At 37.0% G+C, this 18,967-nt stretch overlaps 1 protein-coding gene across 6 annotated transcripts in view; it reads left to right on the plus strand.

The window, feature by feature from the left end:
- The window catches only part of lig (ubiquitin-associated protein-like lingerer), a 574,370-nt gene that overhangs the window by 512,047 nt on the left and 43,356 nt on the right, over positions 1 to 18,967 (plus strand). For all 6 annotated transcript variants that reach the window (XM_090377982.1, XM_090377983.1, XM_090377981.1 and 3 more), the window contains one exon: positions 14,168 to 14,251. In XM_090377982.1, coding sequence (XP_090234108.1) covers positions 14,168 to 14,251 — 84 coding nt within the window. The remainder of the gene's footprint in view (positions 1 to 14,167; positions 14,252 to 18,967) is intronic.

An 18,967-nucleotide genomic window follows, 5' to 3' on the forward strand; every position in this document is an offset into this window, starting at 1 on the left:
TTAAAAATTCATTTTCTTCATTCCCATTTCAGTATTTTCCTCAAAATTTGGGAGATAAGTGATGAGCAAGGGGCATGCTTTCATCAGGACATTTCTGCAATGAAAAAGTGGTACCAAGGTTGCTGGAATACTGCGATGATGGTAGGTAGTGCTAGCTTTCTTCAGAGGGAAAGCAAAATGGATATTTTATAATTATTATTAGCCATATGGTGCAAGAAACTCTGAGGCTTATGTTACACCAGCCGAAAAAAAAATTTATGAATTACCCTGAAGAGAGAGAAAGAGAAGTAGAAGGGAATCGCCAAAAAAGAAAAGAATTGTGATATCCAGCTCAGGATCCTGGGTATGCCAAGCCCATGCTCACCAGATATGAACCCCTGGGGTTATAAGAGTAATTGAGTGGCTAAGGAAACTTATATAAAATTATGTTTGATTGAGGTATTTTAAAAGGAATAACTCATTTTTAAGATAGAATGTGTATTATTGTGTGATATTTGAAATTGGTCATTCATTAATTTAAGAAAATTTCAGTATATATTTTAGAGGGGATGTGATAGAAACAAAAATTTTATATTTTTTGGAATCAGCAGATCAATTTTGTTTAGAATTTTTCGAATTTTTTTGCAATGTTGTTATTGTAGAGCACTTTAGGACTATAAGCCTCAAATTGCGAAATAGTTAACTTACCTATAAGTTAGTGGACGTGCATCGTTTCTGCAAGCAGCCAGCTACTAAGTAACTAGGAATTGGCATAAATAACTATTTTGCAACCTAAGGCTTATATCCCTAAAGTGCTCTATGATCTTAATTACTTACACACCACTAGGCATCTCTCTAGGGACTTAGAGGGGAACAGGCATTCTGTGTGTTATCAGACACTCAGTCTAAAACACTGATGGATCTAATATCTTTCTATTTCAGAAGATTTAGGAGAAGTCCAGTTGGCCTGCCTCCCTAAAATCCACTCATGCACATCTCAATGGTAAGCCCTGTTACATCACTTAGGTGGCAACGAACATGTAGAGTGGTTCTCTTCAAGACACCTGGTCAGTGTGAAGAGGAAAGGACCAAATCCTCCAGTACATGACAGCACAACGAAACAAATGGCCCTCAGTCCACAGTGGCTTTCACTCCCCCTCTTATGGCATCGAGAGGATCAGAGTGGAAGCAGAGGGTGCTATAAGAATCTCTGAGTATGACCAGGCTGCCATGCACGGAAACTGAACTTGGCCTGTTACAACATAAGATCACTCATCAGTGAAGACAGGATATTAGAGCTGGAAAAGGAATTAGAAAATGTGAATGGGAATATCATCGGTTTGGCTGAAGTTTATCAAGTGGAAATCTGCGTACACCAATGCAAACAGTGAAAGAAGCGAAGGTAGAGTTGGCTTTCTGGTCAATAAAGATATAAAAAACATCATTTTGAAATTCAAAAGTACATCACCAAGGGTGTCAAGACTACTACTCAAGATTTCTAAGAAGTACAAGCTAAAGGTTATAATGATTTATGCAGCAGTGGGGAAGATGGATCACAAATTAGTAACACATGCAACATACCCGATATCCTTTGTGATGAGGTGGAACATGCATTGAAGAAAACGAAGAATCAGAAAGCCCCAGGGTAAGATGAAGTTACTGTAGAGTTGTTAAAATTGGGAGGAAGAGACATGACACAAAAACTGGCAAGACTCGTCACAAAATGCATTAGAAAAGGTGTGACACCCAAGGAGTGGAATAATGCAGTCATAGTTTTGCTGCATAAGAAAGGAGATAAATCAGAAATTGGTAATTGTAGACCAATTAGCTTGTTATCCCACATCTACAAGGTGTTCACAAGGGTTATTACTAACAGATTACAAAGAATACTTGATAAGAATCAACTGAAAGAGCAAGCTGGCTTTAGGACAGGATTCTCAACTATGGATCACATTTACATAATATCACAGCTAATGGAGAAAACAAATTAATATAAAAAACCATTATGCCTGGCATTTGTAGATTATGAAAAGGCATTTGACTCAATACAGCACAAGGGAATGTTTTGGGCTTGGGAAAAGACAAGACATAGATGCCCCATATATTATGATTTAGAAGAAAATATATGAGAATGCTACCTCCTTTATTAGACTAGACAAAGACAGTAATAAATTTAAAATTGAGAAAGGAGTTCGACATGTATATCTGTGAAGTTGTTTACTGCTGCCCTCGAGGAAGCTTTCAGAAGATTAGACTGGTTGCAGAAAGGAGTCACTGTGAATGGAGAGTACCTAAACCATTTATGATTTGCAGATGACATTGTGGTCATAAGCCATGATCCCTAAGAACTTGTGGAAAATCTTAATCAGTTATACAGAGTTAGTAAGCATTTTGGATTAAAGATGAATATGGCTAAAACAAAAGTAATGTCGAACAAGTATGCCACAGAAAGGGATATAATGATTGAAGGAGCAGTAATTGAAAAGGTGGAATCATATTCTTATCTGGGACAAGTGATTAGCTGTAATGATGATAAATGGCTGGAAATCAAGAGAAGAATAAATTTTGGATGGATAGCATTCAAGAAATATAGTCACATACCGAGGAGCAATATCTCAATTTGTCTGTAACGTAAAATAATGAACCAAAGTATACTCCCCACCATGACTTATTAAAGTGAAACTTGGCCACTCACTAAAAGAATGGAAGAGAAGCTGAGAACTACACAGCGAAGAATGGAACAAATTATATTGAGCATCAGGCTGTTAGATAAGAAGAGAAATAAATACATGGATTCGGCAACAAACTCAAGTAAAGGGTTCTTATCAAAACTAAAGAACTAAAATGGTCTTGAGCAGGACACATAGCTTGAAAACTTGATGACAGGTGGACTGAGAAAATAACAGATTTTTTTTTTTTTTTATACCCAAGAGGAGCTAGAAGAAAACCTGGAAGACAGTGCCAGAGATGGACAGATGAAATTCACGAGTTTGTGGGTAGTAAGTGGATGGCCATTGCACAAGACAGAAGGAACTGGGAAGTTGCTTCAGAGGCCTTCATCCTACATTTCATTGAAAATGGCTGATGATGATGAGGCATCTCTTGTATTGAGGAGTTATACTTTGCAACTAGGTTATCATTGCATTACCAGGGTACCTGCCCACCCAACGATGAGGAGCCAACAAGCTCTGAAATGACGCGGTCTGGGTGGTGCTATCTGCCGAGAATAAGTAACAGTATTTTCCGTTTGTGAACCATTACTTATTCGAGGTAGTGCAATATCATGGTAACTCATGAAGGTATTGACAATATGACGTACTTGATGATGCACTTGCACTAAATGTTATTATTGTTAATTGCCAGTGAGCAATTTCCACTTCTATTAAGTTCTGTGCAGTTAGCACATTCATGATTATCAAGAAAGTATGTGTAATCCGGAAGCCTCCTAGAGAGTTACCAATAGGTTCATGCCTCCGTAGCCAGGTGGGAAGGAGCAGCAGTGCGTAGCACACGCTTCTTGATTAGACCGGGTTTCGAGCCCGTCACCACCAAATACGGAGGATGCGGAAAGGTTAAGGAATGACCACTGCATATCCTGGAGCAATATGGCTTTAGTTGCTAATGCTCCTAAAAAAAAAAAAAAACACACAACCAATAGGTCCGTCCAGTGTACTAACTAGCGGCCGGCCTGCGAACACCGTTTTAGAGCTGTACCCTCGAAATGTAAGGATCTCACCACGACGTCCTTGAGGTTGTCACAGACATTCTCTCAGATATGCCAGACAAGCTGAACTTGCTACCAGAGAGTCTAAAACGCTGATGGAACTGATATTCGGGTGGCACTCAAGTCAAGTGGACCCAATTTCGGCAAAGTCTGGACGGTCTGTGACAGCCACATCCTCTGCTTGCACCTTCACGATGGTGGGACTGCTAGTAATCCTGGGTATAACCTCCATGCACAAGTACATGGTGGGTGACCACCCAGGTGTGAACCAACGTAAGCAGGGGTCGAGGTGTGGCACCCACACCACATGGAGGAACGCCGCCCCTCTATGTTACCAGGCAGTACTAGGTGGTAGATGACTCTCATCAACCGGTGAAATACCACCAGTTTGCTTATTGGAGGCTTGAAGTGGTGGAACCCATGTTTAGTCTCTAGAGCTAAGTTCCGGTCAACCCTTCCCTATCTCTTCCATCATGCAGTATGGTTGATGACTTTTGAGGTTACGATGAACGTCGTCGCGAGATCCAATATTTCTTACATTTCGAGGGTACAGCTCTAAAACGGTGTTCGCAGGCTGGCCGCTAGTTAGTACACCGGACCAAACCTATTGGTAACTCTCTAGGAGGCTTCCGGATCAGCTAGTGTATAATCTTGCTACCTCTACTCTGCCAAATAGTGACTGGAGGGAGCTCGAGTAATGTGTATGCGGGGAGCATTGTCGAGGCCACGTTATGTCAAGGATCTGGGTATATTCTTACCACGTGTACTCCATATCCAAAAATTTCATTACTTCATACAACATGTCCCACCCACTTTTTCTTACTATTGAATACACCACGAATTGTTAAACTAATAGAGCAAGCTTATCTGTGAAAAGATCTAAACCTCCCAAGCACTTCCTAATTCATTTCACAAATATACGTGGTCTCAATTCTAATCTCACCGATGTCCATTTCCACTTGCAGTCTTCCAAACCCCATGTACTTTTTCTGACAGAATCTCAGTTATCGGTTGATTCAACTACTGCTCATCTCAGATGCCCAAAATATTTGCTGTATGATTCTTTTCGCCTCGAAGGTGGTACTTGTGCATATATCCATTCTGATATTCCCTGTCAGAGACTTGGAAATTTGGAATCTCCTCTCTTTGATCTTCTCTGTCTTAAAATCTCTCTACCTCATCGTGTCAAATTCATCTGTTGTCTCTACCGTTCAGTTTTTCACGTTTTCATTCATTCACGTTTTCTAGTCACACCGACCCAGCAGGTCGAGATGCGGAGGCTTTTGCAATTACTAATGAACTCGCACAGATTGTTCATTTACCTACAAGAATTCCGGACAATCATAATCATACAGCCAATACGCTTGATCTTTTTCTCACAAACAACCCTTCTAAGTACACGGTCGAAGTGAGAGGTCCTTTAGGCATTCAGATCACAACTTGGTGATTGTCTCTTCTCCAATGGAATCTTTATCTCATGGCTATTCCCAACCTGGTGTTGTTTGGCATTACAAGAATGCAAAATGGGATGACCTGCGAGACTTCTTTTCTTCTTTTCCTTGGTGGGGATTACTGTTTCAAAACTTCTGATGTCAACGTTTGTTCAGATCGTGTCAGTGAAATTATTCTTGCAGGAATGGAATCCTTTATCCCACACTCCACTTTAAAATCTCGTCCTTTAACTAAACCTTGGTTTTCCAATAAATGTGCTAAGGCTGTTCAAGACAAGAATGTTGCATATCGTAATTGGCATATTTCTAATTCTTCAGTTTCATTTTCTGCCTACACCAAACTTCGCCACAATTGTAAAGCAGTTATTAATCAGTCCAAACTAGAGTTTGAACAGGCCAAGAGTAGAAAACTTGCTTCTTGCCCTAATGGTAGCCGAGCATTCTGGTCTCTTGCCAAAACTATTGGCCGCAACTTTTGTCCATCTCTGCTCCCACCTCTGTCCAAACCAGATGGTTCTGTTGTCACTTCAGCCAAGGATAAAGCTGACATCCCCATTTTTCTTCCAGCTAATGTACTAATGATCTTGGTAAAACACCTCCCACCATTCCCAACACGCTCCATTCAATGCCTCCTGTGGTCTTCCGTCAAAAGGATATCAGAAGGATTTTGATGAATCTCGATGCTAAGAAAGCTCCAGGTCCTGATGGTATTTCTCCACTTGTTTTCAAAACCTGTGCCCCTGAACTTACTCCTATTCTTTGCCGTTTTTTTTTCACTTTCTTATTCCAAAGGTGTTTTTCCTTCTGCTTGGAAATTTGCTCATATCCAGCCAGTTCCTAAAAAGGGTGACAAATCCCTCCCATCCACTTATTGCCCCATTGCAATTACTTCTACTCTTTCTAAAGTAATGGAGAAATCAATTAACCGTCAACTCTTAAACTACCTAGAAACCTTCCGTCTGATCAACGATCGCCAGTATGGATTCCGTCAGTGTCAATCCACTGGTGATATTCTGGCATATGTTACCCATTTATGGACTAATTCAATGGAAAGGTTCGGTGAAACCCAGGTAGTTGCTCTTGACATCTCAAAGGCTTTTGATCGTGTTTGGCATAAAGGTCTTCTAAACAAGCTTCCATCTTATGGTTTGCCAACTGTTTTTAGTAATTGGTTATCCAGTTTTCTCTCTGATCGCTCACTGAGGGTTATGGTAAATGGCTCTCTGTCTTCTAACTTCTCCACTAATGCCGGTGTCCCCCAAGGTTCAGTTCTTTCCACCATTCTTTTCCTCTTGTATATTAATGACCTTCCATTAACTGGAAATCCTATCCATAGTTTTGCCGATGATAGCACACTGCATTCCACTTTCCATTTTGAGAAACCTTGTCCTGCTCAATCAGCTTCAACTTCTCGAAAATCTTCTACCAATTCCTTAAATTCCGATCTTCAGGTAATTCTCCAGTGGGGCAAAGACAACTTAGTTGATTTCAACCCTTCTAAAACTCAGTCTTGTCTTATATCTCGTAAAAAGATTCTTCTGCTGCTCCTATGCTTATCTTTAGTGACACTCCGATTTCTAGGCAAAATGATATATCTCTTTTGGGGATTACCCTGACTTCTAATCTCTCCTGGCACAAGCACATTACAAATATTGCTTCTTCTGCATCTAAAAAACTTCGTTTTCTCTTTCGCTCTCGCCATTACTTTTCTTCCAAACAGCTGCTCACTCTGTATAAATCGCAAATCCGCCCTGTCATGGAATATTGTTCCCACATCTGGGGTGGTGCCCCCAAAACCTCTCTCAAGCTTCTTGATTCCATTCAGAAGAGGTCAGTTAGGTTAATTAATGATACATCTCTAACAGAGTCTCTCCACTCACTTTCTCATAGACGTACTGTTTCTGCTGCATGCCTCTTCTACAGATACTTCCATGGGCACTGTTCTTCTGAATTGGCTTCTATAATTCCCGCTCTCTCTTTCAAAACAGTCCGAACACGTGCTGCCACCAGCCAACATCCATTTACTGTCCAACTTCCAGCCCACAGAATCAACTTTTCGTCTTCCTCATTTATTCATTTAACTGCCGTTTTCTGGAACAACCTTCCTTCATATGTATTTCCTGAAAATTACAATCTGCAGAAGTTAAGTCCAATGTCAACAAATATCTTCTTTCGTCTTCTCAACCTCCTTCCAACCCAAGCACGGTACTAAGTACTATAGGTTCTAATACCTCGTGTTTGTCTTTCACATAAAAAAAAAAAAAAAAAAAAAAAAATTAAACTTGTAGTGTTAAGGACGGTAAAAACAGAAAAAAGTGTCCATTGGGGCAAGTTACTACTATGGATAAAAGGATGGTGGGGTGATAGCAGACAGAGAATGCTTATTAACATCCACTGCCCTTCATTGACTAATGTTGTGAATCGGTTCTCTCAGGGTTAGGTGTTGTGCCCTCTTACTGTTTTCGATATTTATTAATGATATCATTGAAGGCATGTCAATGTCTGTTTGTTGGTGATACAAAGGTGGGTATGGTTGTTAATGAATGAAAGTAATCTGGGTATGCTAATCCAACAAGACCTTGATAAATGCAAAGTATTTCACTTAGATAACAGTAATCCCAAATAACATACCAGTTGGGTGACATGAAATTCAAGATAGTGGAGAATGAAAAAAAAAACAAACAAACAACCTAGGGGTAATTGTGCAGTCCCAAACTGAGTATGCATACAGATTTGAAGCTCCATTTTAGGAAGGGTAGATCAATTTGAACAAGTGTAGAGAAGAGCAACAAGATTAGTCGGGGACACAAAAAAATTTACCCTTACCAGAAAGACTTGTGCTGTAAATTTCAGCATCTGGAAACTAGACAACTGTAAGGATACCTAATTGAAGCACTTTAAATGGGTTGAGTAAACTTTAATGGCATCCTTACTCTTTCTTTGATGATATTCACAAGGGGGGGTATAAATTTAAATTGGAAAAGTATGATTGCAGAATAGATGGAAATTGATGATGGTATTAAACTGCCTCTGGTGTTGTGGAAGTGGATAATTCCTTTCTCTCTTTTTTTTGCCAGTGCTGTTATAAGCTTGCTTTCTTGCATCATTTTGCCCCTACTAATAGACAAATAAAAATTTCTGAAATTCAGCCTGTGTTGTAAAGTTCCACGATAAAATCTGTTGAGGTGAAAAATGCATTGTAGCATATTTTCATTATAGCCTAATTCTGCCCTCATTCTTGGGGCATCTGCATCTCCGTAGCCAGGTGGGCGGGAGCAGCAGTGCATAGCACATGCTTCTTTATTAGACCAGGGTTCGGGCCAGTGACCACCACATATCCCCAGAGCAATATGGCTTTAGTTGCTAATGCTCCTAAAAAACAAATAACAAACAAACAAACTCTCGTTCTTATGTAATCTACATGTATAATTTCCCTTGGTTTCCATTGAAACCTTAGATTTCTTCATGGCTCTTGACTTGTGAGAGAATAGTTCTCCCAATTCCTAATGTTATGGTAGTAACCCTAGAAATGGGATGAAACTATGTTCATATTTTCACAAGTGTATAGTAGCAGATTTCTTATATTTTTGGTCTGTTACCCTCCAGGCCCTCATTTGAATTTGTATCTGTGAAGGACTTATATAGGCATCATTAGCTTAACTACATTATATTTTTGTTTAGACATATTTACTCCTGTGTGCTTTGAGGCCCAATAGGTCTCCACTTGTGTACCCTTTATTTTTATAATTTGCATTTTAATTTATTTTATTTATTTTTATTATTATTTTTTGTCTTCCCTTGGGTCTTGACCTAACATTATTTCTATACCAGACCTTTTTAGTTGTCTGTATTGGTTACCACCTTTTAGTATTTCCAGGCTAGATTTAGCCTTATCCTTTGTGGCAGAGTTGTTTTTGTTTTATTGAATGAAATGTTTTGTTTACTAGACAACAATCACTTAGTTTTCTCTGAAGATATGTCATGGTAGTCATACTGGAATTCTAACCATGCCATTTTATTTTCTAAGATTGGCTAGCTTAGGATTTTAAAAATTGGGGCTGGTTCTAAAAAGTGATATTTTGTTCTTGTCGTGAAAAGATAAGAATGATATAATACACTTTTTATGTTATTAAAATAAAATATTACTAATAAGCCTAAAAAACTTTTTTGGAATATTAATTAAAATCACTGAAGATTTAAACCTACTCATTTTAAAAATCAACTTTTAAGTGAATAATTTAGTTCAAAAATGTGTGATATGTTGTTTGTATTTGTTATGCTGTTATTAGTAAATTAATAAGAGGAGTTTACCTCAATATAGTACGTGGAACACTTCCGTATGATACCCTCCAGAAATTAGAACGGAAAAAACGAAAAAATCGACAACTTACCGGTACATTAAAGTAAAATATAAATAATTAAAGTAAAATATAAATAATTAAATAATCAATTTAACACAATTCAAAATCAATTCAAAACAATTAAAATTCAAATTAACGCAATTAAAAGAATTAACGAAAATATTCAAAGCGATTTTCCTTCCTGAAGCTGACAATGCTTTTCGACCGACTGTCGTGATCACAGGAATGAAAATTACCGAATCAGGCTAAACCTGCAACTTAAATAGTGATTATATGTCTTCGCGCATGCGCGTAAAGGTCCACGCATCGGAGATCAAATATGGCCGCCGAACATTAACAGAATTCTCGTGTAATTTAATTTCAACGGTTTCTGCAATTAATAGTCGCGTATAATTACGTTGAACGTTAAGTATTTTGGCCTCGTTAAATAAAAAAGTATGTTTTTCGTTAATGGCATGAAAGGCTAATTCTGACGCTGCTGACCGAGAAGCACGAACTGAGGTTTCGTGTTGATTTACACGAATATTAAGAGAAAACCGCGTCGAACCCTGGTAAGACGAGTCGCAATCACCACAAGAAATGTTGTATACTAGATCATTAATTTGTGTTGCGAACGCAGAAAGAACCGAGCGATTGTTCAGTATAGTGTGTAACTTCCGTATAGGCCTAGCTATAATTTTAAATTCGGTATCTTTAAAGAATCTGTTAAGTTGTTTGTGCCACTGTTCAACATATGGGACAGAAATAAAGTATTTTTTGATATTGCTGATTGGTGTAGTATTTTTTTATCCTATCCTTAGCTTGTACCCTAATTCGATTTATTGTGTTAATGGGGTAACCCCTGTTCAAGAATCTGCTAGTTAATATTTGTATTTCTGAGTCCAAAGCAGAATCCTTCGTTGAATATTTATAGGCATTTAGAAATTGATTAAAGATAATCGATCTTTTGTAGGTGAACGGGTGGTAGCTATTATAATGAAGAAGCATACCGGTGTTTGTGGGTTTTCGATAGATGCTAAATTGTATTTTGTTCGAGTCACGGGTAAGCGTGAAATTTAGAAAGTTTAATGACTTAGTATCCGTATCTTCCCTTTCCAATGTAAATTTGAGTCTAGAATGAATATTATTAAACGAATGTAAAATGTCTTGGATAGTACTACTATCAGTAATAACTAGAACATCGTCTAAATATCTCCCATAGTATGTGATACGGGGAAGAAAAGGTGTCAAATGTATCTGCTCAATCGTTGAGAGATAGATCTCTGACATTAAGCCACTCAGGCTCAAACCCATTGGTAATCCAAAAATTTGTTTGTACACCTTGTCTCGAAAGGTGATGTAGTTAGCCTCAGCTAATAGTTTAATTAAGTGAAAAATTTCCTTAATGGGCAGCTTCGTATAATTAATCGGTGTCGAGTTTTTATTTAACATATCCCAAATAATATCTAATGTGTATTCAACGTTTACATTCGTATATAATGAGGTAACATCTAATGAGAATAAATTGTCATTGTCGCCGAGTCTACAGTCTTTAAGATTATTAAATAATGTATCGTAATTCTTAATCCCAAATTGTATAACCTGTCTAAAAGGTTTTATAATATTATATACATGTGTGGCTAAGGCTGAAAATGCCGAGTTCCTGTAGGAAACAATAGGTCGAATCGGAAATCCAGGCTTGTGTAATTTTACCTGACCAAAAAGTGCAGGAATATTGCATGTTCTGGACTTCAATTTCTTCAACTGAACCATAGTAATGTAGTCGTTTTTACGATATGTGGTTAACGTTTTATTGTATTGATTTACCAAATTGGTAAACAGTGCCGGTTCCACTTCACGATAAGTGGAGGTATCAGATACAACTGAATCTAACTTATTAATATAATCATGTTTATCTAGTATTACCACTGTATCTCCTTTATCTGCCCTCTGTATAATAATGTCCTTATTTTCTCGAAGTTCTCGTAAAGCTGAACTGTCATGTGTATTCAATTTAGGAAGTCGCGTTTCTTTTATGTTATTTACTACTTGGTTAACTTGTTGAATAAATACATCTTTTTGTGGAACACTACGAAGTCCAAATTCAATATCAATTACGCATTGTTTTTTTGGCAGCTTTCGAGGTGGTAAATTATAATTTAATCCTTTGGATAAAAGTGAAATCTGGTCCTGCGATAGTGTACACGAGGAAAGATTTGTAACCTGTTGATATGTTGGTTCGTTGGATACTGAGTGAGGGGGTGTTCGTGAACTAGCCGACATATTCTGTGGTAGTGCGTTATGTCTGTGGGGGGGGGGATGTCACCCAACTCGTGTGAACTTGGTCGCAAGCTCGCGACAATGTGTTAGAATTCGCATGAACGTGTCTTGAACTATTCGATAATGTTTGCAACTTATTAACGTGTCTGTTTTTTATTTCTGAGGTTTGTGCTTCCCGTCGCAAATCTATGGAGGTCTTCAATACAGACCAATCGTTCGGATGTAGATAATTTTTTAATTTATCGCGAAGCTTCCTAACCTGGGAAAGGTATTTTTGTTTATCCGAATATCGAGATTTTAAGGCAAGCTTAACAATATTACGTGATGTCGCCAGTGATAGTTGTTTTATGCCTGAAATTTTTTGATTTAAATTCACCCTGGCAAACTTCGGAACGATGTTGTTTTGAAGGCAATATTTTAGGAAAGAAATATGATAACTTTGGGCCGAGTACCTTAGTGTAGATTTAATGTAATTTTGTACCAAGCCATTCTGGTGACATCACGTAATATTGTTAAGCTTGCCTTAAAATCTCGATATTCGGATAAACAAAAATACCTTTTTGTTTATCCGAACTCGGCATTTTCAGCCTTAGCCACACATGTATATAATATTATAAAACCTTTTAGACAGGTTATACAATTTGGGATTAAGAATTACGATACATTATTTAATAATCTTAAAGACTGTAGACTCGGCGACAATGACAATTTATTCTCATTAGATGTTACCTCATTATATACGAATGTAAACGTTGAATACACATTAGATATTATTTGGGATATGTTAAATAAAAACTCGACACCGATTAATTATACGAAGCTGCCCATTAAGGAAATTTTTCACTTAATTAAACTATTAGCTGAGGCTAACTACATCACCTTTCGAGACAAGGTGTACAAACAAATTTTTGGATTACCAATGGGTTTGAGCCTGAGTGGCTTAATGTCAGAGATCTATCTCTCAACGATTGAGCAGATACATTTGACACCTTTTCTTCCCCGTATCACATACTATGGGAGATATTTAGACGATGTTCTAGTTATTACTGATAGTAGTACTATCCAAGACATTTTACATTCGTTTAATAATATTCATTCTAGACTCAAATTTACATTGGAAAGGGAAGATACGGATACTAAGTCATTAAACTTTCTAAATTTCACGCTTACCCGTGACTCGAACAAAATACAATTTAGCATCTATCGAAAACCCACAAACACCGGTATGCTTCTTCATTATAATAGCTACCACCCGTTCACCTACAAAAGATCGATTATCTTTAATCAATTTCTAAATGCCTATAAATATTCAACGACGGATTCTGCTTTGGACTCAGAAATACAAATATTAACTAGCAGATTCTTGAACAGGGGTTACCCCATTAACACAATAAATCGAATTAGGGTACAAGCTAAGGGATAGGATAAAAAAATACTACACCAATCAGCAATATCAAAAAATACTTTATTTCTGTCCCATATGTTGAACAGTGGCACAAACAACTTAACAGATTCTTTAAAGATACCAAATTTAAAATTATAGCTAGGCCTATACGGAAGTTACACACTATACTGAACAATCGCTCGGTTCTTTCTGCGTTCGCAACACAAATTAATGATCTAGTATACAACATTTCTTGTGGTGATTGCGACTCGTCTTACCAGGGTTCGACGCGGTTTTCTCTTAATATTCGTGTAAATCAACACGAAACCTCAGTTCGTGCTTCTCGGTCAGCAGCGTCAGAATTAGCCTTTCATGCCATTAACGAAAAACATACTTTTTTATTTAACGAGGCCAAAATACTTAACGTTCAACGTAATTATACGTGACTATTAATTGCAGAAACCGTTGAAATTAAATTACACGAGAATTCTGTTAATGTTCGGCGGCCATATTTGATCTCCGATGCGTGGACCTTTACGCGCATGCGCGAAGACATATAATCACTATTTAAGTTGCAGGTTTAGCCTGATTCGGTAATTTTCATTCCTGTGATCACGACAGTCGGTCGAAAAGCATTGTCAGCTTCAGGAAGGAAAATCGCTTTGAATATTTTCGTTAATTCTTTTAATTGCGTTAATTTGAATTTTAATTGTTTTGAATTGATTTTGAATTGTGTTAAATTGATTATTTAATTATTTATATTTTACTTTAATTATTTATATTTTACTTTAATGTACCGGTAAGTTGTCGATTTTTTCGTTTTTTCCGTTCTAATTTCTGGAGGGTATCATACGGAAGTGTTCCACGTACTATATTGAGGTAAACTCCTCTTATTAATTTACTAATATTATTATCAACGTAGAACATATTGAGTATTACAGCTCTGATACATACTATCTAGTTATGCTCTTATATATAGAAGGTTTCTATAAACTTTCATTTCTTATAGGTTATGAAGGGCTGACACAAAACCAAGACTTCACAAAAGGTACTTATGGAGTAGCTTCACAGAATCAGGTTAAACTAGTGTCAGGTAAGGAAATGAGATTAATATTTTGAACTTTTGTATACATTTCTACTAACAACATTGATTTATCAATTTTTATTAGTAATTAATGTAAGCTAATGCACAGCTTTAAATTGTTAAACTATTTTTTTATGTAAAATACAGTCAGAGGTGGGTCTACATTTATTTTATTTATTTCTTTGTTATATATTACAGTCAACCCATTTTTCCTATCGCGCGCGTGTTGTAAAATTGGCGAATAATATTGAAGAAACTCTCATAAAGTGCGTGCACGTGTGTTCAGACCTTACTCAAAGGAAATATATTTTGAATATTATTGGCTATTTTTAAAAAATAAAATTATAACCTAAGTAGTCATGAATGTTTTGTCATTTTCCATTTATTAGTATTAGCCATGTAATGCAAGGAAGCACCAGTCACAAAAAATGAATAAATAAAATAAATATACTTATGTATTTTACTCCTTATTCAACTGACCAATTTCCCAAGATTGTCAGCCTCAACTACCCATGGGAACTTATTCCATAACTAACAACTTGATGAATAAAATGAAACTTTTTACAAGTCACTCTAAACCTCTTTCTCTTGTAATTTGAGGCACCTCCGTAGCCAGGTGGGAAGGAGCAGCAGTACGTAGCACACGCTTCTTGATTAGACCGGGGTTCGAGCCCGTCACCATCAAATACGGAGCATGCGGAAAGGTCAGGGAATGACCACCGCACTGGAGCAATATAGCCTTAGTTGCTAATGCTCCTAAAAAAAAACTAAATAACAAATAAATAACCTTGTAATTTGAATATGGACACCCTTCTGCCAGTTTCACCAAGCATGTTGCTTGCCTTAGAACTCTTTCAAGGAGCTCAGTGCTTGTACCAAAAATGTCTTGTTTTCCTCGTGCTTGTAGTTACCTGATCTACAGGTTTTTGAGTCAGAAGTTGGCAGCTTTTTAGCATTAGCATTAGTAGAGGCATACGATGCAAGAAAACAAGCTTATGCAGCATCAGCCAAAAAAAAAAATCCTCCCATTTCACCCCTCCATTCATTCCAAATGCCTGTCCAGCTCAGCCTTAAATTTATTTAGGCTATCAACTTTCACAACAAAAGATGGAAGTCTATTCCACCAATCAATCAATTACCTGCTGACTAAAAGCAAATTTCCACGCATCTATTCTACAAATGTCTTTCTTCAATTTGAATCTGTGCCCCTCAGGTTTTAATTTGAGTAAGTGGAAGAATCTCATCAGCATTCAGCTTGCTCAACCCATTCAAGGCCTTATACAGCTCAATCAGATCACCTCGCAGGTGATTGCTACCAATGTTAAACTTCAGCTGCCACTTCTCAGCCCATTTCCCCAACTTATCTAGATCCAGTTGGAGTAGCATACAGTCTTTACTGTCAACAACCCTGCCAACCTTTGTATCATCTGCAAACTTGGACATTAAACCTGATATACCTTCATCAATATCATTGATATATATATATATCCAATATTTTAAATTAAATAAAATAAAACATAAGCCAGTAGTATGGCAAAAACTGTAGAGCGAAAATTAACATAAAAATAACCCAAATAAACAAACGAAAAACAAGAATAGACATAAATAGTAGCCCAGAAACCCTCGTATAATTTCAAACTTTAAATCCAATTAACAAAAACTATACAAAATTTAGAATAATGCCAATTACTTATTAATTTAGTGGTACCCCCCCCCCCCCCCGAGAGGTACCAGTTCCAAAAGACGTGAAATATCACCAAAAGAGGGTTAAAGGAACTACCAAACGATAACAAAAATCAAAATAAATTAAAATAAAATAGACTGACCATCATGCCCCATATCGACAAAGGACCACGAGGCCAATAATGGTCATGGAATCGCTGCATTTCAATCGCTATACAAATCGTCGCAACGGTGAAAAGATCGAAGCACCAATTCACCCTCCCTCCTCCAATTGATCCACCAATGCAGAGGATTTGCACGGCAGTGGTCCTTATGCAGCGAAAAAATAAATTATAGAACTGACAGCACTCTAGAGCAGAGCCACACCACTGACATACTGTAAGCTGAATCAGCTTATATAGGAGGGGAAAAAAAAAAAAATAGATGGCGGCACGGGCAATGCTAAATTAGCATATCATTGCTAATTCCATGACCATTATTGGCCTCGTGGTCCTCTGTTGATATGGGGCATGATGGTCAGTCTATTTTATTTTAATTTATTTTGATTTTGTTATCGTTTTGTAGTTCCTTTAACCCTCTTTTGGTGATATTTCACGTCTTTTGGAACTGGTACCTCTCGGGGGGGGGGAGGTACCGCTAAATTAATAAGTAATTGGCATTATTCTAAATTTTGTATAGGTTTGTTAATTGGATTTAAAGTTTGAAATTATACGAGGGTTTTTGGGCTACTATTTATGTCTATTCTTGTTTTTCGTTTGTTTGTTTATTTGGGTTATTTTTATGTTACTTTTCGTTCTACAGTCTTTGCCATACTACTGGCTTATGTTTTATTTTATTTAATTTAAAATATTGGATGTTTTTCAGCTTCATATGGAGGAATTGCCTGTCGCTGCCTCTAATGAATGCTTAATTAATTATTTATTTTCACTTTATCATAATTAACTTATTTTAATATAATTCAATGATAGTATATATATATATATATATATATATATATATATATATATATATATATATATACACAAAACAATGGGCTTTTCACTTTATCATAATTAACTTATTTTAATATAATTCAATGATAGTATATATATATATATATATATATATACACAAAACAATGGGCCCAACACCAAACCATGGGAAACTCCACTAATAACATTTGTCCACAAAGTCCATTGTCCATTGATTACCACTCATCTCCCATGCAGCCATCCTTTTATCCATCGTAGCAACTTAACCTTAATGCCATACCTCTCCAATTTGTATAGCAGTCGTCCATGTGCAGCAGTATCAAAAACTTTCCTGAAATCCAAGTATGTGATATCAAAATTATTTTTGGCATTCAGTTCCTTTGTGACCGCATCATAGAATCCAATCAAATTTGTCAGACAAGACTTCCCATTAACAAACCAATGCTGTGTCTTAACTATTACTGCAGTCTTGTCTAGATGATCCTGCAGTGCTTCTTTAACCAGTGATTCCATTTTTTTCCTCGGAACACAAGCTAAACTAAGAGGGCTGTAGTTACTTGTGTCGCCTTTTGAATCCCCTTTGTGAATTGGTGATACATTTGCACATAACTGGATAGATCCTGTCCATCCCAGGTGCCTTTTTTTTTTTAACTTCAACAATTTCTCCTACACTTTGCTCTCAGTTATTACAAAATCACTTAGCTCCCTGTTAGAGTTTGATAAACTTCTGGCACTCCCCTCATTAAATAACTCCTCATGTGTGAATGTAGATGCAAAATACCCATTCAGTTTATCAGCTACCTGAGTATGATCATCAATAGTCAACCCATCTATGTTAAGTGGTCCAATCTGATTCATCCCTTCCTTCTAGAGTTTGCATAAGTAAAGAATTCTTTGCTGTTTTTCTTTGCATCCTTTGTCTAAGATTTCTTGTAATCTGCCTTTGCCTGCCTAACCTTCTTTGTTACTTGATTACAGACTAGTTTATATCTTCCATAGGCTTCTGTGTCACCTGATACATTATATGCATCCCATACATTTGTCTTCTCTGCCACGAGCCTCATTAATTCATCTGACATCCATTTAGGTCTTGAACAGTATTTCTTAGTTGGAATGAAAAGCCTAGTAACCTCCAAAATTAAACCATTTAGAATTCAGTGTTGGTAACATCATCAGTTGATCCCACTGTACAGAATTTAAAAACTGTAGTCACCTTTAAGAAAGCAAAGCCCTTCCCTTTAACCTTGATGGTAGTTACATCTTTAAGTAATTCCCACATCAGTACATTGTTATCACTGTCACCCAGTGGTTCCTTTATCTGCAAATTCTTAATCATGAATAATCACTGCTGATAATCAGATCAAGAGTATTACTCCCTCTGGTTGCCTTTCGAACATGTTGCTGTAGAAAACAGTCATCCAATAAATCCAGAAAAACCTTGCTAGTGTGCGAGTGACCAAACCACAAGTTCCAGTCAATATCTGGAAAGTTAAAATCTTCCATTATATTACATTCTGGTTTACTGGCCCACTCTATTTCTCTGCACAATTGCTCATTATACTCATCAGATTCATTAGGTCTATAACACGCACTTACTCTCATTTTTCCTTTCCCAGTGCTTATGTCACACCAGACAGACTCAACATTGCATTGTCCACCAACATCAATTGGATACATTTTCTTAGATTTTGTGTTTCTTAACTAACAGCATAACCTCTCCTCCCTTCCTGTCCTGTCTATCCTTTCTGTACACATTGTACTCCCCGAATTCCAATTCTGCACGGCTTATGTCTGTGTGACACCATATCTCTGATATCCCAACAATATCTGCCTTTGAGGTATTTGTATGTATTTCTAGGAATTGCTTGTTATTAATAAACACAATCCTTTATATGAATAAAAGACAATATTGCTCACATAAGTAAGTCAGTTAATTGAGTTAATGTCCCTGCTTTTTTTTTTTTTGTGAACTGTTTTATTAGTTACCTATTTGAACTGGTGAGTTTTGTTACCTTGCCACTTGTTTTGGCAAGATCTCAGTTTGAATCCAATTATTTATAAGTAGAACATT

Source organism: Mastigoproctus giganteus, chromosome 7 (assembly GCF_048544385.1).
Source record: "Mastigoproctus giganteus isolate SK-2022 chromosome 7, ASM4854438v1, whole genome shotgun sequence".
Classification (NCBI taxonomy): Eukaryota; Metazoa; Arthropoda; class Arachnida; order Uropygi; family Thelyphonidae; genus Mastigoproctus; species Mastigoproctus giganteus.